General features: G+C 43.7%; 1 protein-coding gene across 7 annotated transcripts in view; it reads right to left on the reverse strand.

The window, feature by feature from the left end:
• Positions 1-9,523: 9,523 nt before the first annotated feature.
• The window catches only part of LOC308386244 (polypyrimidine tract-binding protein 2-like), a 33,467-nt gene continuing 15,574 nt past the window's right edge, over positions 9,524-27,416 (reverse strand). For 5 of the 7 annotated variants that reach the window (XM_080865658.1, XM_080865657.1, XM_080865660.1 and 2 more), the window contains 5 exons: positions 25,955-25,988; positions 25,238-25,330; positions 11,244-11,460; positions 10,924-11,001; positions 9,524-10,792 (listed from right to left, as the gene is read on the reverse strand). In XM_080865658.1, coding sequence (XP_080721784.1) covers positions 10,663-10,792; positions 10,924-11,001; positions 11,244-11,460; positions 25,238-25,330; positions 25,955-25,988 — 552 coding nt within the window. In that variant the 3' untranslated portion in view covers positions 9,524-10,662. Of the gene's footprint in view, positions 10,793-10,923; positions 11,002-11,243; positions 11,461-16,366; positions 24,221-25,237; positions 25,331-25,954; positions 25,989-27,416 lie in introns of those variants that run through there. The other 2 variants (XM_080865662.1, XR_013969752.1) reach the window with 2 other exon arrangements.

Here is a 27,416-nt window from a genome sequence, read left to right on the forward strand (position 1 = left end):
CCAGGTTTTTAAGTGATAGAGAAATTGAATCTTGTGAAGAAGAGGGCCCACCTGGCTTGCGGGGAATTAAGGCGTTTGGCGGACCGGCTGTACTCCAGGTTTTTATGATTGGTCCACACAATGAAAGGGTGTTCCGAGCCTTCAAGCCAGTGCCTCCACTCCTCCAGAGCCAGTTTGACCGCTAACAACTCCAGATCGCCGATGCCGTAGTTTTGTTCTGCAGGGGAGAGACGATGAGAAAAGAACGCACAGGGATGGAGTGTACCTTCGAATCGCTGTGACAGAACAGCTCCCACTCCGGTGTCTGAAGCATCCACCTCCACCACGAACGGTTGCCTAAGATTGGGCTGACGGAGGATGGGGGCAGTAGCAAACTTCTCCTTTAGCAGGGAAATGGCCTCCTGAGCAGAGAGATCCCACTGAAATGGAACTTTGGGGGAGGTTAGTCTGGTAAGTGGTGAAGCAATCTTACTGTAGTTCTTTATGAAGCGTCGGTAGAAGTTGGCGAATCCTAGGAACTGTTGGACTTGCTGGCGGTTCGGTGGTTGGGGCCAGTCCACCACGGCCCAGACCTTCTCTGGGTCAGGTTCGAGATCTCCATGAGAGATCACGTAGCCTAGGAAGGCCACCGTGTCAACGTGAAATTCACACTTTTCCCCTTTCACGAATAGCCTGTTCTCCAGGAGGCGCTGCAGGACCTGCCTCATGTGTCTCTCGTGCTCAGCCTGGGACTTAGAGAAAATGAGAATGTCATCAAGGTACACAAAAGCACATCGATTAATAAAATCCCTCAAAACATCGTTAACCAGAGCCTGGAAGACCGCGGGCGCGTTGGTTAATTCAAAGGGCATGACGAGATACTCGAAGTGTCCAATCTGTGTGTTGAACGTGGTCTTCCACTCATCTCCTTCTCGAATTCTCACCAGGTGGTATGCGTTTCGCAGGTCTAGTTTGCTGAACACTGTGGCCCCCTGGAGTAGTTCGAAAGCGGAATTCAGGAGGGGAAGAGGGTACTTGTTCTTTACAGTGATCTTGTTGAGGCCGTAGTAATCTATACACTGCCGGAGTGTTTTGTCTTTTTTGTCAACAAAGAAGAAACCTGCCCCCACCGGGGAAGATGACGGACAAATTATTCCAGCTGCCAGAGAGTCATTGATGTATTTCTCCATGGTTTCCCTTTCGGGCTGGGTGAGGCAGTAGAGGCGGCCAGAGGGCAGAGGCGCCCCAGGGAGATCGATGGCACAGTCATAGGGCCGATGTGGTGGGAGAGAGCTCGCCTCATCCTTACTAAAAACTGCCGCGAGGTCATGATAGACAGGAGGAACTGAAGATAACTCTGGCGCTTTTGAAGGCTTCCCAGGGAGGGGTGAAGGGACAGATGGAGTGGCGGCCCGAAGGTAGTTCATGTGGCAGTCCGTACTCCACCCCATTATTTGCTCTTTCTTCCAGTCAATGTGTGGGTTGTGCTGTGAAAGCCATGGATAACCTAGTACGAGCGGGGTCACTGGAGCCTTAAACACACAGAGACAAATGTTCTCAACGTGGTTACCGGAGAGGGTGAGTGTGACAGGCAAGGTGATGTGCGTTATGTCTGGCAAACGGTGACCGGACAGGGCGAACACGCGGAGGGGATGAGGCAGTGGCCGGGTGCTAATGCTAAACTTGGAGACTAGAGACACATCAATGAAATTCTGTTCTGCACCAGAGTTAATTAACACAGAGAGGGAATGTGACGTCGACCGGAGGGTGAGTTTTGCGGACAGCAAGAGACGGGGAAGAGGGTTTTTGCCAGACAGATCGCAAACCAGTACCCTCTCGATTACTGGCGGGCGCCCCCTTTTGCCAGTGCCAGGCAGGCAGAGATGAAATGCCCTCTGCAGCCGCAATACAAGCACTCACCCATGGAGAACCGGCGTTGACGCTCCGCCGGAGTGAGTCGCGAACGCCCCAGCTGCATGGGTACCTCTTCCTCAGTTCTTTGTAAAATGGCGCCGGTGAGGTCGGCTGCCGTGCTGGATGCTCTGCCCTAACTTCCCATGCCCAGTATCCTGATAGCCAATGTTCAATCCATCGAGAACAAGCTTGATGACCTCAGAGCCAGAATCAAGTTCCAGAGAGACATTCGGGACTGCAACCTCCTCTGCTTCACCGAGACTTGGCTGAACCCAGCGATACCAGACCACGCCGTGCAGCCGACTGGGTTCTTTTCGGTTTACCGCATGGACAGGACAATGGAGTCGGGGAAGAAAAGAGGTGGTGGAGTATGTTTGATGGTGAACAACAGATGGTGCAACAGCACAAACATCTCCCCACTCACACGCTCTTGCTCGCCCAATCTGGAGCTTTTGATCGTTAAGTGTCGCCCTTTCTATCTCCCTCGGGAATTCACTGCGGTCATTGCCTGCACTGTTTACATTCCGCCTCACGCGGACTCGGACACTGCCTTATGTGAGCTACATGAGGCTCTCACACATCAACAAACACTTCACCAAGATGCCGCACTCATTGTTATGGGAGATTTTAACAGAGTGAATCTCAAACGGACATTTCACAACCTTCACCAGCACATCAACTGCCCCACCCGGGGCACGAGGACATTAGACCACTGCTACACCCCGTTCAAGAACTGTTACAAGGCTCAGCCCCTGCCGGCATTTGGAAAATCGGACCATTCCGCCATCTTCCTCATGCCTGCCTACAAACAAAGGCTAAAGCAGCGACCACCAATCAGGAGGGAGGTCGCTCGCTGGATGGACCAATCGGTGGCCGCGCTGCAGGACGCACTGGATGACGCAGACTGGGACATGTTTCGGCGCAGCTCTGATGACATCAATATGTTTACGGAAGCGATTGTGGGATTTATCGGGAAACTAGCGGACGACACAGCAGAAAGAACTATCATCCGAACGTTTCCCAACCAGAAGCCGTGGGTGGATAAAAACATCCGCGACGCTCTGAGATCACGCACCGCTGCCTACAATGAAGGGCTTGTCTCCGGTAATATGGACCTATACAAGGCTGCGTCCTACAACGTGTGCAGCGCGGTCCGAAAGGCAAAGCGGAGCTACGGGGAAAAACTAGAGTCACAGCTACGACAGTGCGACTCTAGGAGCCTGTGGAAAGGACTGCGGACTATAACGGACTATAAACGACCAGCTTCTTCAATGATGAATGCAGATGCTTCACTGGCTGATGAGCTGAACACGTTTTATGCTCGCTTCGACGCCGCAGCAATTAAACCAACAAACGGCTGTGCGCGCTCGGAGTGCACCAGTGAAGAAAATGCATTCGTCATCACAGAGCATGCCGTGAGGAACACCTTCAGGAGGGTGAACACCAGGAAGGCAGCAGGACCAGATGCAATCCCTGGCTGGGTCCTGAGAGCCTGCGCTGATCAACTAGCACCGGTGTTCACGGAGATCTTCAACCTCTCCCTGGCCCAAGCTGTGGTTCCCACGTGCTTCAAACAGTCCATTATTGTCCCTGTTCCAAAGAAACAACAGCCCACTTGCCACAATGACTACCGTCCAGTAGCACTGACTTCAATTGTGATGAAGTGTTTTGAAAGACTGATGAGAGATCACATCACTTCTTCACTTCCTGCCACCATCGACTCACTTCAGTTTGCTTACCGGACTAATCGTTCCACAGACGATGCCATATCTCACCTGCTCCACACATCCCTGAGTCACCTGGACACTGGCAGAGGGAATTATGTTAGGATGCTGTTCGTGGACTACAGTTCAGCATTCAACACAATAATTCCCTCTAAGCTTTTCACCAAGTTGACGGATCTAGGACTCAGCTCATCACTGTGTCAGTGGATCCTCAACTTCCTCACAGACAGACCCCAATCAGTGAGGGTGGGAAAACAAGTCTCCCCCTCCATCTCACTCAGCACTGGAGTGCCTCAGGGCTGTGTTTTAAGCCCCCTGCTGTACTCACTGTACACTTATGACTGTGTAGCCACATCAGACACCACCTCCATTGTCAAGTTTGCTGACGACACTGCTGTTGTGGGCCTGATCTCCGACAACATCGAGACGGCCTACCTGGAGGAGATTAGGAACCTGGAGACCTGGTGCCAGGAGAATAACCTCCTCCTAAACATCAGCAAGACTAAGGAGCTGATCGTGGACTTCACTACAAAGCAGGCGAGGAATTACAATCCCCTCATTATCAGTGGCACGCCAGTGGAGAGAGTGGACAGTTTCCGATACCTGGGTGTCCACATCACTCAGGACCTGTCATGGTCCTGTCACATCAACACCCTGGTTAAGAAAGCCCGTCAGCGTCTCTTCTTCCTCAGAAGACTTAGAGACTTCCATCTGCCACTGAAGGTGCTCAAGAACTTCTACTCCTGCACCATCGAGAGCGTCCTGACGGCAAACATCTGCACCTGGTTTGGGAACATCACCAAGCAGGACAGACAAGATCTGCAAAGGGTGGTGCGCTCGGCAGAACGCATCATTCAATCAGAGCTCCCTGACCTGCTGTCCATATACACCAAGCGGTGCAAGTCCAAAGCTAGGAAGATTATGATGGATCTCTCCCATCCCAACAATGGACTCTTCTCACTGTTGAGGTCTGGGAAGCGCTTCCGCTCCCTTAAGGCCAAAACAGAGAGAATGAGGAGGAGCTTCTTCCCCCAGGCTATTCGGGGCCTGAACCAGGTGTAGGACTGGACTCTCCCAAACACGTCACTATAAGACTGGACTCTCACACACGTCACCACATGCACCACCACACATTTCCTATAATCCTATAATTCCTATAATTTATAATCCTTATCTTTATAATCTCTTCTGCTATTTGCACATTCTTTACTGTAAATTCCTAAGTTAATTTGTAAATTTTTGTAGTAAACTGTAAATTGTAAATATTGTAAAACTTTTCTTCTGTCATTTAATGGTCGGGCATTGTACAGCTACAAGCATTTCACCCCCATCTCATACTGTGTATGGTTGTGTGTGTGTGACAAATAAAATTTGAATTTGAAATTTGAATTTGAAAGCTCTAGCCTCCCGTGCGTCGGGCTGGAGGTCCAGAGAAGCCGGAGGCTCTCGAAACGGCTGTCTTCGTGAGCTCCGGCGCGCCCGCGGGCGATCATCCACCTGAATACAAAGGAACATTAAGGCATTTAGAGAGGCTCATCCTTGAGCTCTTCACGGATATTATGTAACAGGGTGGTCTTCAGAGCTTCAGGTCCCCACTTGGTCTGTGCAGCTAGGGTTCAGAAATCAACAGAAAAGTCAGTCATGCTTCGCCTACCCTGCTTCAGATTAATCAACCGATAGCCGGCAGTCTCCGCACTAGAGACTTTGTCAAACACAGTGTTACATCAGTGTTAACTCGATGGATGTGGTACTGGTGGTTCACAGCGGGCAATGTGATTACACACAAGAAACGATATAGAAAACATATAAAATAGACAATGTCTTGATTGCATAGTTGAAAAGATCGCCATCTATGAAGGCTAAGAGCACTATTTGCATGGTCACTCATTCAGGCTGGGGTATATGCTAATATTATTTTTCTCCTACCTGTCAGTACATGAAGTTTTTGCACCATTAAGTACCTAACTAGGAATGAATGAATACTGCAGTATTATGTTGAACATTTATTTATGGGACATGTGCCTGTTGTTGCACTCTGAGTGTCCCTTTCACAGCTCAACATTTTTTAACCAGAGTATTAAAATAAATCACAAAGATGAAAGTACTAAGATTAGCGGCAGACAACTTGAGTAATACCATCCATCAAGAAAGCTGGCGTGACTGTGATCGTTACAGCTATATCTGTTAATTTGTTTGGAATGGGTAAATGGCAAGGATTACCAATAGTTTTTAAGCACAGTGCCAAAGCTTTGGGTCCCTCTAGTGCAGCAGCTTTTCACTGACTTTATTAATCACAGGAAATGTTTAGAACAAAGCACCACATATTTCCAACAGAAGTACCCATGTACATACATATTATTGTGCAATCTGAGTGCTTTATGTCTGGCTATTTGTATTGCATTAAATGCTAGCTTGCAATTAATTATACTATTGCAATTATACTAGTTAGGTCATTTTAAGTGGCTGTATCTGTAGCAGAGCTACAGAGCAATCAGCCTCTCCGATCCTCTAACCAAGGTTTCCTACCTGTCGCTTGCTCTGATTTCAAAACTAGAGGTAATCGTGCTTTGGAGGTTGTTGCACCCAAACTTCGGAACAGCCTTCCTGAGTCAATTAGGTCGGCTGACTCTACTAACTGTTTTAAACGACTACTGTAAACAAATTTTTACAGGTTAGCTTTCCCTTAATCTTTGCGCCTTTATTTTCGGCCATAGTTTGGAACTGGTTGTGTATATGTGAGTCTGTTGAAATGAATGTCTGACTGTGTGGTTGATTGTGTCTGCATGTTTTAACTTGTATACTTCAGTGTGTGGGTTTTATTCAAACTGTGAAGCACTTTGTAACCCTGTGTTGTGCTATACAAACAAAGTTATTATTATTATTTCAGATAGAAAATGAATGAGAATTTCCTACTTTCAAACTCGTAGTTCCAATGTGTTTTTATAGTCAGGAGTGCAGAAACCCATGAGCTAACAGCATCCATGAGACTTTGTCCTGTCATCTATAATCTGGGTGACAGAGAGCAGGATCACAGTGTCCAGCCCTAGTGATGCATTGCAAAGACTAGGTATTGATTAGCTCCTCTGGTTTGCATTGATACATCATGTCATCTTTGTTTTCAGAGCCCAATCCAGGACACAAGCACTTCCACTGAACGCTCACAAAATAAAAACCCATGGCACTAATAGTGAGCTGCAAATGTCTGCATGATGATGGATCAGGCCATCTGCACAGGCCCAGGACTGGACTGTGGAGTGCAATCTTCTTCAAACAATCCTGACAGGGGCGTCCATCATCACAAAGTCATGTGGATGTACCCGGTCCCTGATGGAACGAAGCCTGTTTACATCAACACAGCGACAGCAACTTTATTATTTTCATCCTTTTAAATGTTCCACTGTTCTTTACATACACAAGTTCATTATTGTCAGGTTATACATGCTAGGAGTCATTCTTTGTAATGGAGTCCCCATTTACAGGAACAAACTGCAGTCTATTGATACAATGCAGTATATTTACTACCTACAACATGCTGTAATAGCGGTAAGATAATATTACAGTCAATATTGTGGAGAACTGCACTGGCAGGACAAGCAGGGAGCTGAGTCCCCCGTCAGAGGCCATAAGAAGATTATTTGTAACCTTCACTAATTAATTATTATCTAAAGGTTTTTTAATTACATGGGTTACGCAGATAAAACCACTGTCACTTGTAACAGGAACAGGAAGTGATAGTCTACTGCAGAGAGACCCAACACCAGGTGAGGTGTTGTATGGTGTGTACTAGTTAAGTCTGTGACACCAAGACTTTCGCACAGTCTCCCAGTACATCTTTGGTTAGCAGACCATCTGGACTCGTAGAAAGCAGCAGTTTTGTTTAACTAGGCTTTTAAACTACATAATTACTTCACTTTCACTAATATTCCTTTTTTATCTTACCGTTTTGTTCTATAATGCTGTGCAGCTGCTTATTGCCCTTTATAAATAAATTTTTCTTACTTTTCCTTTATTTAGTAAATAATAAAAAATCAGAAATAAATACAAAAAACACAAGTAAAAGACAACACCGTGGGTGTGTGCATGTGGGCTTATTTTACTTTTCACTTTTTCATCAGCAGAGTCTGATGAATATGACAGAAGAAAGTTAGCTTCTAAAGGGAAAAAAGGGAATATTAATATTACAGGTAGCACTGTCACCTTATGAAAATGATTGTGATCAGTAAATGGAAGTAGTGTGTTGACTCTAGCATGAAGGAGGAGACAGGACACAAAAAACACCAGTGGGAGGCCATTTGTGTTTGTTTTCAGGAGCACTGCCTGATTTTGGCTCCTTTTTAAGTTACCTCTAGACCTAAACAGGAGGGACCAGGATCAATGAGCACATGGACACTTACCACATGGAGAACATTAGAGTTTGTGTGAAGCACCCACAACTTTGTTGTACATGTACGGTGACAACAAAGGGCTATTCTATTCTAGTCTAAGATACCACACTGTTCAAACTTAGTGTTCCTCACAATCACGGACTGACAATCACATTTTTCCACTTTTGTTAATCACTAGAACTATGCCACTAGATGCACTGATTTCTTTAAATTAATAAGAAAACTGTGGTGTAGTGTGAGTACTAGCACTTCTCCCAGTGTTTCAGTCATTTCTAGCTCAGGGAGTAAATAGTAAATGGACTACATGAGCAAAGCCAAGTGTTTTGTCTTATCCAGCCAAGCACATTTGTCTATGCTTTTCTAGATTAGTGCTTTCTATCCATCCAGCTGCATCGGAGAGCAACTTGAAGCCATAGGATATTTGGCATGTAGACTAGAGCAGCCGGGGAACGAACCACGAACGAAACCTTCCGGTTAATAGAAAGTAGATTAATAGTGCTTTATTTACAGATTGAAATTCACTTTCTGCACATTTAAATGCTGTGTCCATTACATTTCATGCCATTCTGGGCGAATGGCATGGGCGACCGTGGCTCAGGGGGTTGGGAAGCGTATCTGTAACCGGAAGGTCGCCGGTTCGATCCCTGGGCTCTCTGTCCTGGTCGTTGTGTCCTTGGGCAAGACACTTTACCCTACCGCCTACTGGTGTTGGCCAGAGGGGCCGATGGCGCGAAATGGCAGCCTCGCTTCTGTCAGTCTGCCCCAGGGCAGCTGTGGCTACAACTGTAGCTTGCCTCCACCAGTGTATGAATGCGAGAGTGAATGAATAGTGGCATTGTAAAGCACTTTGGGTGCCTTGAAAAGCGCTATATAAATCCAATCCATTATTATTCTATACAATGTAATGGGATCTGTCAGTGCACAGATAGTTTCCCAGTTTAAACCCCCAGTTTAGCTGCAGGCCTTCTGTGTGGTTTATATGTTCCCTGTCAGCTGAGTTTTATTTCTATTGTAGACCCAAGTGCTGGCTAAATCAAAACCCCTCACATTTCTACAGGCTAAAGCTGTGTGCAAAGACTAAAAAGTGCCTGTTACTGATGCCTGTGGTTGTGTCAAGCTCTCCCAAACAGATGGTCAGGACAGCAGTGGTCCTTAGGCTAATCAGAAAATGGGGAAATACCAGAGGAGAGAAGAGCGAGATATTAAAGGAACAGATTGAGTAAGCTGGCAGAGTGGGAAACACATCGAGAAAGTGTCCTATAATCTAGAAACTTCACAGGGTTCAATCTGGTTTATTAGAGCTTGCTTTCAAGTGTCTCCAACTTGATTTTGGTCTTCTCCCACCTAGGACTGAAGATGGTTTCCGAAGTGAGCAGACATAAAATAGAGGAGTGAGACAGAGGAAGTGAATGCAGAGCTACAGAAGAGTTTTATTAGACATGCTACAGAGGTAATGCGGAACACATAAGAGACACCGTGAGAGGGGAAACTCAAAAAACAGAAAACCAAGTTGAACCTCCGTTGTTAGAAAAAAATTTTATCCTTTAATTGCACCAGCTTGAGTCCAAATCCTTACATTCTGAACTACATTAAAAAAACAAAAACATAGCTTTGACGATAAAAAAAAAAAAAAAATGTATATACACCAGGATTAGTTCAGAACAAATGCCTATGAAATCAGGTTTGTGATTTAAAAATAAAAGAATTCAGTGAACACTTTGAATCGTGGACATCTTCCCCATATACACAACAATTAAAATGCTCTTTTTTGTTTATATGATTTAACACTAAAGGCACCGAAACTTTGGTCCAACTGAGTAGCCCTCTCAAGTACAGTGTCACATGACAATGCAATCACAGTGGACTCATCTTTTTACTGCTTCCACAGCATGCAACACTTATGTGAGAGCCTATCATCATGCATGCTTTAAAGAACACTGTCACCAACTATTAAACCTCACTGCTATAGAAAAGAAAAGCAAGGAAGGCTTCAAAATCACATAACAAAATACTTTACTACATTGTCATAGTTTCTTATGCATGGATTGTGCTAGAACAATCTTCCACTGAACATCCCTTTGGAATAAAGGCGTTCCAGTTAAACTGCATGTCATAGGCTACCAAAAACATTTTACCTCAGGAATATTCAGCTCTCCTGCTGCTAAACTAAAAAGGAAAATGTCATCTAAAATTGGAGAAGAAACACGGCTATGCCTAGTCAGAGGCACAGCTTCTAGACTGTTCTGTCTAGATGAATAGAAAACATCTTGCATTCTCATCAACTCATTAATACTAATGTGCCTCGGTAGGAGTTTGATAAATTAACATATCCAACTGTAGGAAAAGATAGTTGAGTAAGGCACACGAGTACTGTATCTTTTCATTTAAAAATGATTCACCGATTTACATCCAACTAACGTACAGGGGGACAACCAACCATTTCAAGGTTCTGCTTGACAAAAAAATATGGAGAGACACTTCAGAAAGAGCTGGGGAGATCCAATGTTGTTCTTTTTAAAGAAAATAAAAGGATATCAAGGAATGATACAATCAAGATAACTGATTCAATCTATGTGGTCCCCCTGGTGTTCAGACAATCTAGGAGCTTGAAATAGTTCAACCATCACAGTCATAGTGTCCGGAGCCTGTGGGTCACATTCTTAAATGGTGGACTTGGAGAACGAGACTCTCAGGTGCTGGTTGCCTCCCATGTTATAGTTGTGAAGGTCGATCAGTGCCTGGATGGCTTCCTCCACTGTTGACATCTGGATCAGAGCCATCTTGCGATCTCTTGAAAACACGAAGCAGAGACAAATGCCACAGATTAACTAGATGGATGGAAGTGGCAGGATGGAGGTTTATGGGAATCTTTAACAAATGTTAGCCTGGACTTGTCCAGTAGGTAGGACAGCTGTACATACTGGAAAAATTTGAATGCTTTCACAGTGCCTCCAGTGTTGGAGAAGAGCAGCCGCAGGTCATCTTCTGTCACATCTTGTCTGCCAAAGTGAAAGACACAGACTCTAATCATACATGATTTTAGCATCAGCTCTTTTCTCCAAGTCTAATCATTTAGCAGTTTTAATATAAACTGTTAACAATGAGATCTGTTCATTAGCCACCACACCAAGAACACAGTTAATCTCTTGCATTAACAGCTGTGCTAGTTAGTAGGAGTATTTCAGAAATCCTTCGGTGGCATGTCCTCTGTGTGATGCCAACTGACCATACCAGTACTTACGGGATATTGGAAAGGTGAAGAGTGGCAGAGGGTGGAAAGATGTTCTGGAAGTTCTTGGAACCTGGTTTCTTGAAACGATGAAGTGGGGAGTTGGCAAAATCCTTGGTCAGACCTTGATCATCCAGGCCGTCCCGAGGCAATGCCACCGTCTGGTGCTTGGACAGTGTCACCCGGATGATCTTCCCGTACATCTTTTGTCCATTCAGGTGGCTCATAGCTTTAGTGGGGGTAAAAGAAATATCAGTTGGATGAATGCTATGTATCAACAGATCCCAAAGTTTTTACATTCCTATGCCATTTTAACACAGTGAAATCTTTCAACACATCCACTCAGATGTAATGTAAGATGGCGGTGTGCATGGACGCAGCGGCTCGTCTGGGGACAGGTGAGAGTGGAAGTTTTGTTTGTTTTGCAAATCCAACATTCTGGCTGTAAAACTTGCAGCCAAGAGACCTTACTAAAAATCAGGGCAAAGTACGTTGTTTGAACTACAATCCTTGCTTGCAACAAGAGCAGGGTGATCTGGCCAAAAATATTCATCATGATATACATTTGAAAATTTGCGATAACGATATAACTGACGATATAATTGATGCGAGACAAAATACAAAATACAACTCCACAACTTTACTAGCGCAAAAAACCCATCCATTCATTTTCACTTAAACAAGCAGCTGTTTTTTATGTGCATTAAAGCTATATAAAAATGTAACAGTGCAAATGCAAATTCCTTGCTGAATGTTTAACCAAAGGGCATTTCCAGTAGAAATGGGCTGACACATCCTCAGCATAACCATGTATGATATCCACTAAAGTTAAAAAGAGGTGCTTTGCAACATTAAACTGCAGTGTGCCAAATAAAAAAGTCAAATACGTATTTTTCGGACCATAAACTTCACGGGATTATAAGGCACATTAAGCGAAACAAAGCAGTCAGATAAATCAAACTTTATTAAACTCATTCTTCTTGCTTCCTCCACTTCTGTACCATCGATTCATTAATGCTGTATTCTATCACAGCTGCTCTGTTCCCATGTTGTTGCAGTATATTAATGACTAACCTCGTATTGTGGATGGATTATCTCAGTTGTTCTCCTGACTGAAGTTTGGTCCGTTTACAGCATCTTGCCATGTGACTGCATTTGTCTCTAACCATCGGGAACCCTCATGTTAACTTTTATCGAGTGGAAAAGTGTTAGTGTTCGTCCTCCAGCTTCACTGTGTTTATGTTATGCTAACATAGCTGTGTCGCTAGCGATCACATAGCACATGATATACCAGCTAGCCCAACTTCAGTAACCCTACAAACGTCACTGCTGTTTAGTTTTGTCTTCATTTATGTTGGAAGTGATAGCAGAGCTGTACATTTGAATTTTTTCAGAAATCTCTCAGTCAGAACATGCTATATCATGTTTAGGTGGAAACTAGCAAGCTAACTTCCTGCTAACTTCTAAGTCTGTTAAATGTAATAAATTCTGTTTTCATGGATGCCTGGATGTTAAACTTAATTGTTACACATGATAAAACAGCAACACTGATCATTTTATTAAAGATGAAAGAATTTAGACAGTTTTTAACTCTCAGTGTGTCGCAGTGTTCGTTTGACTTGATGGAGTTTAGGACCCAGATTACTCCCAGATTTACGAGCACCTTAGTCCGACAAATACAGTAATAACGACGGCCCGCTTGCATGTTCTACAAAAAAAAAAAAAGTGCTTTGGTGGGTATCTGACGGACAAACACCAAACCAGTTCCACATCACTGAAGTTGCACCATTTTTACAAACTAATTCTGGTTCATCCGTTTCACTCAACGATCCGCTTTCCCCCTTCTCATTCTCCGTTGCCGCCATGTGCATATGAAAACAAATGCACTGCGCATGCGTGTTTTAACCATATTCTATCGCGATGTGTGTCCACATCTCCTCAGCCTTCAGGTCCAGACCAAAAAGGCTATGCAGCGCCTGTACCACCTACGACAACTGAGGAAGTTCAGGGTCTCTCCAAAGATCCTCAGGATTTTCTATACAGGCGCTGTGGAGAGCATCCTCACACAGAACATGACATCGTGGTTTGGGAACAACTGTGTGAAGGACCCCCCTAAACACACACACCTGCCCTCTCACATCATCTATAATTGACTGAGACAGGACTCTCTTCCAGACACTCTAAACCCAGGCACAATGTACATTTCAAATTCCTTTAATTTTAAATATGTTTATATTGTCTGTATGTGTATATATATATATATATATATATATATATATATATATATATATATATATATATATAGTATGTATTAGGGGTGCAACGATATTCGTATCGATATTGAACCGTTCGATACAGTGCTGGTGGCACGGCAACTCCTCCGGTTTCATATGCAAAACAAATTATTGCGCTAGCTTACGCAGTTCCGGTTCTACAGGCATTTAAAGGGTTAACAATAACAATGTATTGAATAATGACTTTAAAAAATAATATAAAATAGTGTGCAAATACTGATAACAGTGCAAATGTTTGCAATATAAAAAATAAATGAAAAATGTAAACATCTATGTTTAGTGAACTTTGCAGTGTTGCTCTGTGGCGCAGCTATGACACCGTAGCAAAGTTTACACACTGTGTCTACTTGATCCACGTCTGACTCCACGAACCCATAATGTTTCCACACTACTGAAGTTTTTTTTTTTACCTCTCTTTTCAACCATAGGCAGTCACTCTCCTCTCCAAATAACTTCTGCTTAACTTTCCGAGCTTCCCTTGGGTCTTCTTAATTGTTGTGACACGTGTTGGAAATGCAGAGAGGTGCGCTTGATTTGCCACACGGAGCAGCGCGAGAGTAAAGCACGAGGGAGGGGCTAATAATCGGCTCAGTCATTTTTAATGATCATTGAAAGCCCAGATCGTAATTGTGATTAAAATTCGATTAATTGAGCAGCCCTAGCTAAACGTAGCCAAAACGAAAGAGATGATCATCAAGATATGTACATTACATATCTCAATCAACAGTCATGGTAGTGTTTTAGTTTAAGGTTTTAATTATCTATCATTCTCACACAGTTGTTATTGTTATTGTTATTATTTTTATCAATATTTTGTAATTCATTTTGTATTTTAGTTTATTCAAGTGACTATTTTATAGCAACATGTCTGGCATGTATGATGTACAAGTGTCTGAATGTGGGGGATGAGCGAGAGAGATAAATATGAAGCCATCATACCAGCTCGGACGTCGCCCGGACAAGGACAGCAGGGTCAGGTGTTGAGGAACCAGGGCACCATGAATGGAAGTGGGCTACTGGAACGGCATCGGTGGGCAAGAGAAAAAAAAATAGGGCACTGTTGGAATGCTACTATGTAAGTAACCCCAGCGGAAGGGGTTATAGGAACAGGATGGCGGAACTATGGAATCGTCGATACCCAGCATCCACATTGATGGCAAATCAACTAGTACCTCAGTGTTCCAATATTTGGAAGAAGGGACTACTCTCATGGCTAGAGGATGGCAAGGGGGAGCCAGGATGACAGGTCAGGGGGAGTCATCATCACCCCCAACTGAGATTGGGTACCAAACCCCAAGTGCAATGGAAGAAGGATCATTGAGTGTAAGAGGAACTGACCTAATAGGATCATGGCCAAGCTTGAAACCTGGATCCAGTTCCTAAGACTAAGTGAAGTACCCTCAGAAGATCTACTAGATGATGTGAATGCAGCACTACAGACAATACCTACCGCCACCATAACCGAGACTAACCAGCTGATCTACACCACGGCAGCAGTGATCAGTGAGATGCTTAGCTACAAGTTGAACAGCCACAAGGAGCAGTACCCTCCATGGAGAAGGAGACTAGAAGTAAAGATCAAGGTAGCACAGCGGGAGGTTAGCCAACTATCGGAGTGGCAGAAAGGTGCAATAAAAAAAGGTGCTTAAGGAGTACAGCAAGCTGTCCATATCTGAGGCCTTGGAAGCTGCCAACAGAACCATCCAAGGTGTACTCCCAGTAACAGGGGAACAATATGAGAACAGTACCACCAAGGCTGGAGACGGAACAATATTGTAAGAGCATATGGGAGAAGGACGCAACCCATAACGCCAATGCTCAGTGGCTAGTGGATCTGAGGGCAGACTACAGCAATCAGAATCAGAATCAGAATACTTTATTGATCACTGGGGGAAATTATTTTTTGTTACAGTGCTCCATTTTAAACCAACATTAAGACAAGACAGACAATACGCTAACTAAGAATAGTACAATATATACATATATATACATACATACATACATAAGTCACTTATAAATAAATATTTGGAAAAGAAACATGTGTAGTTGTAGCAGCAAACAGTGTGTTAAGTGGATGCGTTGTACAGGGAGATGGCCACAGGCAGGAATGATTTCCTGTGTCGTTCAGTGGTGCTTTTCGGTAATCTCAGTCTCTCACTGAACGAGCTCCTGTGACTGACCAACATGTCATGGAGTGGGTGGGAGGTGTTATCCAACATTGTCTTTATCTTGGACAGCATCCGCCTCTCCGACACCACCTTGAGGGAGTCCAGCTCCATCCCCACAACATTGCTGGCCTTACGGATCAGTTTATTAAGTCTGTTGGCATCTGCGACCTCCCTGAACAGCGGCAGACATCCAAGAAATGGCCTCCAGTATGAAGAGTTGGACAGCACCAGGCTCTGACATGGCTCAAGTCTACTGGCGGAAAAGGTGACTGTGCTGCAGCAAGGCTTCTGACAAAAACATCTAAGTACTCCCATGTGACACCGTTGCTTATACAGATGCACTGGCTCCCTGTTGAATTCAGAGTCCATTTTAAGATACTGGTTCTGACATTTATAGCTCTTCAAGGACAAGCACCAGCCTACATCATTGAACTTTTACAGCCCTATGTCCCTAGTAGGTCCCTGAGGTCTTGTGATCAGGGCCTACTTGTTATTTACAGCATACAAGGCTGAAAACCAAGGGTGATGGAGCTTTTGCCACTGTGGCCGGCAGACTGTGGAACTCTCTTCCTCTCAAGATCTGCAGACTCAGTGGTCACTTTTAAAAAAACAACTAAAAACACATCTTTTTAGAAGTGCATTTTGTTAACTTTTGTCTCTTTTTGTTTTATACCTTGTGAAGCACTTTGGGGCGATCGTGGCTCAAGAGTTGGGAGATCGCCTTGTAATCGGAAGGTTGCCGGTTCGAGCCCCGGCTTGGACAGTCTCGGTCGTTGTGTACTTGGGCAAGACACTTCACCCGTTGCCTACTGGTGGTGGTCAGAGGGCCCGGTGGCGCCAGTGTCCGGCAGCCTCGCCTCTGTCAGTGCGCCCCAGGGTGGCTGTGGCTACAATGTAGCTTGCCATCACCAGTGTGTGAATGTGTGTGTGACTGGGTGGATGACTGGATATGTAAAGCGCTTTGGGGTCCTTAGGGACTAGTAAGGCGCTATATAAATACAGGCCATTTACCATTTGTGATCTTTTATCTAGAAATGTGTTATATAAATAAAATTTTACTTACTCCCTGAGTGTGTGGCAGTACAAGTGAACGAGCTGCTAGTTGATTAGAGACACATGGAATGGCTAATCGAAGGCCAGACAGTCCTGATCCCCACGGACCCCCAGAAGGGACCGGTCCCTTCCATCTAACAACCAATAATCTGCCTGAGTACCACATGTAAGCCTGTGTCAGGCATCATAGCGGCTAAGATGAACAGGTACATGGGTCAGTATATGGCACAGAAAGGATTTGGAAAGAATACCAGAGGCGCAAAATACCAGCTACTGCCATTAATTAATTCTTCCATCTTAAATATGATCAACCCATCTCTAATCGGCTATGTACCACAGGCTTTTAAGGTGGCTGTAGTTAAACCTTTACTCAAAAAGCCATCTATAGACCCAGCAGGTTTGTATCATATCTATCTAATAGATTCCAATTGGTACATGTAAATGGAGAGCCCTCTTCACACATTAAGGTCAGTCATGGTGTTCCACAGGGTTCAGTGCTAGGACCAATTCTGTTTACACTAGCATACATTTTCACTGCTATGCAGATGACACCCAGCTCTTTCTATCCATGAAGCCAGGTAACACACACCAATTAGTTAAACTGCAGGAATGTCTTAAAGACATAAAGACCTGGATGGCCGCTAACTTTCTGCTTCTTAATTCAGATCAAACTGAAGTTATTGTACTCGGCCCTGAAAATCTTAGAAATATGGTATCTAACCAGATTCTTACTCTGGATGGCATTACCTTGGCCTCCAGTAACGCTGTGAGGAACCTTGGAGTCATTTTTGACCAGGACATGTCCTTCAACGCACATATTAAACAAATATGTAAGACTGCGTTCTTCCATTTGTGCAACATCTCTAAAATTAGAAATATCCTGTCTCAGAGTGACGCTGAAAAACTAGTTCATGCATTTATTACTTCCAGGCTGGACGACTGTAATTCATTATTATCAGGAAGTCCTAAAAACTCCCTGAAAAGCCTTCAGTTAATCCAAAATGCTGCAGCAAGAGTCCTGACAGGGACTAGAAAGAGAGCAGATTTCTCCTGTATTGGCTTCCCTTCATTGGCTTCCTGTTAAATCCAGAATTGAATTCAAAATCCTGCTCCTCGCATACAAGGTCCTAAATAATCAGGCCCCATCTTATCTTAACCTCTTAAGCCCCAAGGGAGTTTCTGAGCTTCCTGCTCGAAAATGTAACGCCCAAATTTAATTTATTATTTCTCTGCAGTTACAAACTCTGTCCTTACAATATTGGTATCAAAATAAAGCTAACACTTGGGAAATTTCATCAGTGGTGTAAATATTGAAGCAGATATTACTGTGTCAAAGTTACTGAGACTGGAACACAGAAAAAGTAAGTAGATTTTATCCTCACCTAATTATTTCTTTTTAATTTTTAGCATATAACCCATTGAAAAATATGCCTCAGATCACATTTGGTTCCAGAAATTCAGTAACCAACATATAAACATCATCTGTGCAAAGATTTATGTTTCTAAAGTGAAACAATGAAAAACTACAGCCCTGTCAATACATGAATATCCAGACGTTGTACAAAAATGTCCAATTTTGGCACACAATTGGACACCATGCCAGTTGATTTTTTTTTTAGCATATAGTTAGGGCTGGACCAAGTGACCCTGAATCCTCCCTTAGGTATGCTGCAATAGACGTAGGCTGCCGGGGGATTCCCATGATGCATTGAGTTTTTCCTTTCCAGTCACCTTTCTCACTCAGTATGTGTTAACAGACCTCTCTGCATTGAATCATATCTGTTATTAACCTCTGTCTCTCTTCCACAGCATGTCTTTATCCTGTCTTCCGTCTCTCACCCCAACCAGTCGCAGCAGATGGCCCCGCCCCTCCCTGAGTCTGGTTCTGCTGGAGCTTTCTTCCTGTTAAAAGGGAGTTTTTCCTTCCCACTGTCGCCAAACTGCTTGCTCATAGGGGGTCATATGATTGTTGGGTTTTTCTCTTTACCTATGAAGCGCCTTGAGGCGACTTTTGTTGTGATTTGGCGCTATATAAATAAAATTGAATTGAAAATGCAAGCTCCATGAACGCACACAGCTGTGGATTCCAGCTGCATTCGTAGTTCTGCAAAGACTCCCATAGAGTCGAGCTTTTCAGTTCAATCAGCTGCATTTCGATGTCCTCTGTGTCCAGGAAATTAAGGCAAGACAAACCCAGCTGCTCATTAAAGCTTTCTGGTTTGATCAGAAAAGAAAACATTGGTCCATACGCCTGTGAATTCTGTCTCGAGTCTACGGATGTATCTGTATATTTCCATGGTGCCGATGCAGCGCTGAGCAGACAGCTCCTGAAGCATTTGAAGTGTTGGAATGTGGAAATTTCAACATCGCTTGAAAAAACTGCCAGCTAGCAACGTCCCTCTCACCAGTTGGCTAAGTTATTTTTAGCCAATTACAAGTTGAATCTGGTAGTTGGGGTTACCGTCATTAAGAAGCAGCACAACTAATGTGTCTATGCGAGCTAATTTGTGATATGCACCGCTGGCCCGGCCTTTTATTTTTTTAATGCACCTGCTCAGATTAACTCACTGCGTGACGTGCCCAGGGCTGTGCTGGGACAAAAAAATCAGCCTGGGCATTTTGACTAGAGACTGGCCCACCAAGTATTATAGGAAAAGCCATAAAGCCTTTGAATGAAAACAAACGCTGTTGTGACAGTGATGTACAGTCTTGTTGGTATATGTATGATTTCTATACATTTTACATCTGATAAAAACTTTGGTTGTAAGATTCAGATAATTATTTAATAAAAGTGAGACATTTTAAGTGAGAATAACAAAGAAAAGTATTTCTTTGTGCCCCCCTCTCCCTGTTAATGCCCTACCTGGCCCCTGGCAAAACTTTGCAAGATCCGCCCCTGCACAGTTACCAGCTGTCAGCTACTTAGAAAAGGATCCTGGTGTTATTTGTCTCTCAGAAACAGTTCATAACTTCCCTTCAACTCACTCATGTCACCTAAAAGGTAAACCTGTTTCTCCATCACCTGTTCAGCTCTGATGATCCAGTAAGGACATCTCCTGGTTTCATCTTCATGTTTCCCTCTCACCAGATAACCAAACCATATCATGACCAGCAGCTTTTTTACAGCTGTGGCTCCAGCAAACATCAGCTGATACTAGAAATTAATATTAAATAAATTCTAACAACAGCTGATCAAGCTTAAACGTGCTGCTGTTGTTTAACGCGACATGCGCTGGTTTCTTCTTTCTGGCGCAAAGTGGGCGATAAATAAACACGAGAGAAAAGCCGATCAGCTGATCATTGATCAGTTTCATGATTGAAGTAGAAACAGGAGAGAGAATGAGAGAAGAAGAGCCAGTTATGCAGCGTAAATACACAGAATAACTCCAGCTTTGTGTCTTTTTCTATTCTAGCTGAAGTACGGGACAAACTGTGTTCCTTTTCAGCTCAATACAAAACGTAATATTTTCTCTGAATACGTGACGATTCCGTTTTTTACGGGACGGTTGGCAACTCTACTAACTAACCTTATGAATAAACAGCACAGAGGCACTAATCATAGCAGCACAGGAACAAGCTCTGAGCACAAGATCCATAGCGGCTGGGGTCTATCACACCAGGCAAGACCCCAGGTGCAGGCTGTGTAAAGATGCCCCTGAGACAATCCAGCACAGAAGTGCAGGGTGTAAGAAGCTAGCAGGCAGGGCATACATTGAACGCCATAACCAAGTGGCCAGCATAGCATACAGGAACATCTGTGCCATGTATGGCCTGGAAGTCCCAAGGTCAAAATGGGAGACGCCCCCAAGAATGGTGGAGAATGGCCGAGCTAAGATCCTGTGGGACTTCCAGATACAGACAGACAAAATGGTGGTGGCTAACCAAGCTGGAAAATTACCAAGTGCTCAGAGAAGAGCTCAAGAAGATGTGGAGGGTGAAGGTAGCAGTGGCCCCAGTGGTAATCAGAGCACTTATTGCAGTGACTTCCAAATTAGGCGAGTGGCTCCAGCAGATCCCAGGAACAACATCGGAGATCTCTGTCCAGAAGAGTGCAGTCCTAGGAACAGCTAAGATACTGCGCAGGACCCTCAAGCTCCCAGGCCTCTGGTAGAGGACCAGAGCTTGGAGGATAAAGACCGCCTAAAGGGGCGAGAGGGGAATGCATTCGATCTCGAACAAAGCACTAAAAGGATTTTGTTATGTTAAATAGATGGATACTTTATTGAGCCCATAAGGGAATTTTTTTGTGTCACAACAGCATGATAAAGTAAAAATAGTAGAGTCTACAATACACAACAATAAACAACACAGTTAAAATAAGAGTGTCACAGGTGTCCAATAAGGGCCTTATATTATGAGATATAATTCCTGCAGTATACAACAGTGACAAAAAACAATGAAAAGTAAAAATGGTTTAAATAGTAAAGTAAAAGTTGGTTAAAAAAAAGTAAATGTAAGACTGGCGTTGTGTAAGAGAGAAGTGTAAGTTGCATTTAATAAATAAAATGTAGACTATAAATCTGCCTTAGAAGTGTGGAGTAGAGCAGGTGCGATGGGTTATCCATGGTGGAGCACAGTCCCGTCTCTCAATGACTCAAATGCCTCCAAGTTCTGATTTATGATGCTTCCAGCTTTGCGGATTACTTTATTGATCCTACTGCCATCTCCGGCACTGACGTATCACTGCAGACCCCACCCACCCTGGCAATGGACTGTTTAAAATGCTTCCATCTGGTAAGCAGTATAGAAACATACAAACATGCACCACCAGACTGAGGGAGAGCTTTTCCCCCAGATCTGTGAAATACATCTAAATTCTATTTGTGACTTCCTGCACACATAGATAGTGTCCATTCAACTGTTTTATAGTGCACCTCAAATCAACTCCATGCCTTTTATTTGCTAAACTGACAATGACATAATGAAGGAATTGCCCACACCTGGCCATGGAATCGACTTTGAGTCAATTAGCTAATTACTTTTGGCACGTGTTAAGGAGCAAAAACTCTTAAACCCTTCACCCAATTTCAATGTGGATACCCTCAAATGGAAGCTGAAAGTCTACACATTGTCCATATCGGTTATATAACTGTAATTGGAATAGGTTTCTGTAAACACGTATTTTTTAAAAAACAAACACACAAAAAAAACAACAACTTGTGTCTGATGTGTGCCGAGGTACCAAAACAAAACTTCGTTATGTGTGAACATATAATAACAATAAAAGATGCTTGCTCTTCTTCCAGACTTCTCCACATAGTTCCTCACCACTCCTGCCCAACCTTAAAGACGTGGTCGGCAATCCAGGAGACAGGAGAAGTGGTGATACCCACCCCGAGCAACTTCTCACTTGAATTGTTTTTCCTTGGAAAGACAAGTAATATGATTCTCACAATGCTACCAGTTCCACGCATGTGAAAGCGAGCATGTTGCAACAGGCAGATAACAGCATCATCCACCCCCACAAGAGGCTGGTAAGTGAACCGAAGAGTGTTGATAGCATGTTTCACCTGGAAGCTAAGTCGGGCAAGAACCAGTCTCTCCAGCACCTTGATGACATGTTAACGTCAAGGTAACTGGTCTGAAGTCATTCAGACCTGATGCGACCAGGGTCTATAGCTTTGCTTTGGTGTAGTCCCTACACTTACGCTCTTAGCTGGACACCAATCACTAGGGATGGGTAGCGGTATCTGGTGCCATTATGGCACCGGTTCTGACATAACCGGTAGTAACCAGACCGAAAAGCAGCGCACATTTCAGTGCTTTTTTTTTTTTCTTGAGATGTCATACACTTTGGATTCTAGCCAATCATTTTACCTTTCCAAGGATAGTAGGCGGTACGGTACGTATGTTCTTTTAGAGCAGAGCTACAGATTAAAAATGGTCAAAGCAGTCAAAAGTCTGGCTGTACACAGCAAGAGATGCAAACTCAGCAGCCTGCAACAAGTGCTTTAAGGTGATAGCTGCAGAAAAGGCTAACATTGTTATCCTTTTACAAAAAAAAAAAAACCAAACACAGCTAAACATGAGAGGTTTTAGGACAAAGTTTGTGTTTTCCATTGTTTAAGCACCGGTTCCAACCAAAGGAGGTATGTTGTATCAACAGAAAAGGCTAACTTGGTTATCATTTTGCAGAAAAAAAAGAGACTGCTAAGAGGTTTATGGACAAAGTTTGTGTTCTCCATTCTTTAAGCACCGGCACCGTTTCAAAAGTACCAGTTTGGCACCGGTATCGGATAAAACCTAAACAATACCCATCCCTACTATCACAGTCCGGTATGAGGACTGGCAGCAGGGGACCCAGTACTGACCCTGTTAAGATAGAGAGTCAGTTCATTGTTCGTGCTGTGTGCAGGCTACTGCCAATTTATCTGATTGAGGGCATCAGCTGCATCTCTCCACACCTCTTTGGTGTTATTCAGATGGACTTTGGTCTGTATGCATCTACACCTTATTAGCCCCACATTCAACTCATTCAGCAGGGCCTTCTTGTCAATGTTGATCCAGGACTTATTGTTGGAAAAACAGCATACAGTCCTGGCTGGGATTCAATTCAATTCAATTTTATTTATACAGCGCCAAATCCCAACAACAGTCGCCTCAAGGCGCTTTAGGTATCTTCACAGAAATGTATGTAGTCAGTGATGCAGTTGATGTCAACCCCATGTGGATCACAGAGCATGTCCCTGGCTGTAGTCCTGCAGGGGCTCTGTCTTCCTTACCTTGCCTTCTCACAGATTTGTTGGCAACAGGAAGTCTTAGAAATGGAAGAACTGCGCGTGTCCATCGTTATAGCAACACAGCTGAGCGTCCCATGACGTAATTAGTATGTGACGCGCACGCTACAAAGTGGACATCGAGGCGACGATATGCCTGCTGCTCAGTCTGTGGACCATGGCATTGTTTTTTCTAGCCATTTCCTTTGTTGCCAGGTTTTAAAAACGGCGGTTTTGATTTTCATGAATGAGACACTCTCGTGACGCCACTGACTAGCCAACTGGTGGCATGCAGTCTGTTGACGTCACATTTTGGGATCATTTGGAACCATGGCCAAGTAGGTGCTAAAAAAAGGACCTGTTACCTGGTACTATGACCTAATGGCAAACCCTGAAAACTGTGACGAGCCAACCTGAATAGGTACTAATTGAAAAGGGGCTTAAGTGTCCTGTATGATGACACACAGAAGGACTCTTTATTTTTTTTATTTTATTTTGTTTTTGCATAAATGGATAACAGTTTGCTGGTAAATTGCAAACTGCATCCAGGACAAATAACCATGTTACAATGCTAACTTCATCTCTTTTAAAGTAAATGGCCTGTAAATGGCCTGTATTTGTATAGCGCTTTTCTAGTCCCTAAGGACCCCAAAGCGCTTTACACAACCTGTCATCCACCCATTCACACACACATTCACACACTGGTGATGGCAAGCTACAATGTAGCCACAGCCACCCTGGTACTGGGGCGCAAGTACCTGCAGAAAACATGCAGACACAGAGCTAGCCAATGAAAAAGCTGAGTGCATGCTGACCCAGAACCATGTGTAACAAAAGGATGAGGAAGTCAGGCTTGAGCACTGTAGCCTCTATTTCTACCTATACGTGTGTTTCTATCGGGCGATCGTGGCTCAAGAGTTGGGAGTTCATCTTTTAATCGGAAGGTTGCCGGTTCGAGCCCCGGCTTGGACAGTCTCGGCCGTTGTGTCCTTGGGCAAGACACTTCACCCGTTGCCTACTGGTGTGTGTGAATGGGTGGATGACTGGATATGTAAAGCGCTTTACTAGTCCTTAGGGACTAGTAACACACTGGTCCTTAGGGACTAGTAAAGCGCTATATATGGTAAATGGCCTGTATTTGTATAGCGCTTTACATATCCAGTCATCCACCCATTCACACACACATTCACACACTGGTGATGGCAGCTACATTGTAGCCGCAGCCACCCTGGGGCGCACTGACAGAGGCGAGGCTGCCGGACACTGGCGCCACCGGGCCCTCTGACCACTACCAGTAGGCAACGGGTGAAGTGTCTTGCCCAAGGACACAACGACCGAGACTGTCCAAGCCGGGGCTCGAACCTTCTGATTACAAGGCGAACTCCCAACTCTTGAGCCACGATCGCCTCATTATAAATACAGACATTTACCATTTCTACAGTGACATCACTGGTTGCCATCTTTGCTTTGAGTTCTTATGTAAAAACTAAAAGACAGTGTGTATGTGTCCTCACGATATGCATTTGTGCTGGTGTGTGGGACTGTATTCTAATGTTTATATTGTTAGCTGCCAATTATACAAGCCTGCGTTTCAGCTCATTTTACTGAGTAAAAAAGTAACAGAATTACTTTCTCTGGCAAGTAATGACTGTGCTGCATTATATTTAAGAAAAGTGTAATGATCAACACAGGACCAAAATATTTATTACACAGCATACTATGGGACTTGCACTACAGACCAGTCAGACATCCATATAACAGAGATATCCACTTACCTAGCTGGGCCTGATTGGACTCAGACATCTGTATGAGAGCACTGTCCTTCTTGTTGTAAAGAATTTTCACCCTCTGGACATCACCATACACTCCTGTGACAGACCCAGAAGCCAGCAATAGGAGAAGAGGTTGGGACGAAAAAAAGCAGGCAGTTAGAAAAATCTCAAGGTTTCACAGGAGACAAGGATATTTAAAAACAAGGTACAGCAGAGACGACAGCATAGAAACACAGGTTTATTTTAGACTGTAGAGTGTGAGGTGTATGAAAGTGTGTGAAAAAACAGATAAAGGATAAAGAAGAAGCACCCTCTAAGCAGAAACGTTATCAAGCTATGTGAGATGGCTAAAAATAAAAACAGCATGCAAAAACCAATGGCTTAGACATGCATTAACTTCTTACTAAGTAGTAAATTTTAGGGCAAAGTAATGACATGACATAACCCAAACCAATTAACAGGCGGTCAATGAGGATTCAAAATGACCAAATCTACAATCAGCAAACAAATATAGAGAAGCTTGTAATGCTAACAATGACAATATTAATAATAACTATGATAATAATAATAATAATAATAATAATAATAATAATAACAACAACAATAATAATAGTAACAACAACAACAAAAAGTCAGAATGAAAGTAGAATAGAAAGAGTAGATACAAGAAAGAAAAGTAGAGCTAAAGAAAGAAGAGAGAGAGAGCTAACGATAACATACCGAAGAGGGTAAACAGACTTTGGGGCGTAACCATCTTTAGAGGGAGAGAAGAGCAACAAGCAGCGTGAGACAGGTAGAGAGGTAGAAGAGTCGGAGCGGAGCGGAGGTAGAGATGGACAGATCGATCCAGAACGGAGGTAGGTAGGAGGAATGGTGGTTTTTGTTTTTCCCCGGAGAGTGATGGAGGTGGTGGGTCATGGAGGAGGGGAGCAAGCGGTGGATGAGGGGTCATGGAGGGGAAGAAGGGTTGGTTAATATGGGAGGAAGAAAGGGTGATTGAAGGTTATAAATTTATAAAATCCCCACCAGCACACGGAGTGAAGGTGGAGCAGGGTAGAGAGAGAGAGAGGGGGGGGGGGGGGGGGGGGAGAGCGAGAGAGAGAGCGAGAGGGAGAGAGAGAGAGCGAGAGAGAGAGAGAAATCAGGGAGGCAAATGCAAATTTGGGTAAGGAAATTTAAAAAATGAGGAATGGGGAGGGACAAAAAAAATAAAATACAGGTCAGTACACTGGAATAATGCAAGTAGTTTGGTCAGAGATAATGGCTTGGATCAATGTTGTCTTTGGAGAAAATAGAGCAAAGTTAAAAAAAAAAACTGGCTTTCATCCTAGACAAGCATGGGATAAAGGTACATTCATCTCAAATCATAATAATATTCAAACTCATTCACAACAATGGGACAAATAGAACATGCAGCAGCTGTGAGAAAACTGAATGTCTTTCAGCAATGGTGTGACACGAGTTCACAAGGAGATTAGATAGCATGCAGTATAAAAGGCAACAAAATCTTGCATGCAAGAGTTGATGTGAAGGCCACTTCAGTATAACATGGCATTCACACAAATCCACAAAGCTAAAAGAAAGCATGAGCACAGTATCTTAGCATCAGGGCTTTAAGTGGTGTAGATACTGTCCAAAGGCAGAATAACACAACCATTCACAGAGATGAGCAGAGCAGACAAGTCAGATGCCAAATCAGTTTAAACACACAAACCAAAAACAGAAGAAAAGGGATAAAAGAGCAAGCAGCAGGTGTTTGTTCCCAGGGCTTAGACACAGTTAGGAGACCACAGAATGATTTCATATGAGCTTTCATATGAGCTGAGGAGAGGTGAGGAGAGCTTAGAGAGAAAAAGAGAAGACAGACAGTTAGCAGAGTTAGATGCAGTTTGACAAGAAAAGGGAAGGTTTGATTATCAGAACAGGAAAGAGGGGAGAGGGTTCGGGTGCCTATGAAATAAACGTCAAATCCTGCAGTCACCAAGTGGACCAAAAAAGGAAAAACAGGGGGGAAGAATAAGTTCTTGCTTTTAAGAACAACACAAAATTACAGTAAAGAAATGTTCATAGGAAAAGTATTTTATAAAACTAGACCTACAACAGGAGCCCAGATGTAGAACATCAACTGCTCCACACAGCTCAGTGATTACAATGAAAATGATGTCTACACACGCTGGTTAGG

Source organism: Rhamphochromis sp. 'chilingali', assembly GCF_963969265.1.
Source record: "Rhamphochromis sp. 'chilingali' genome assembly, chromosome: 18".
NCBI classification, from domain to species: domain Eukaryota; kingdom Metazoa; phylum Chordata; class Actinopteri; order Cichliformes; family Cichlidae; genus Rhamphochromis; species Rhamphochromis sp. 'chilingali'.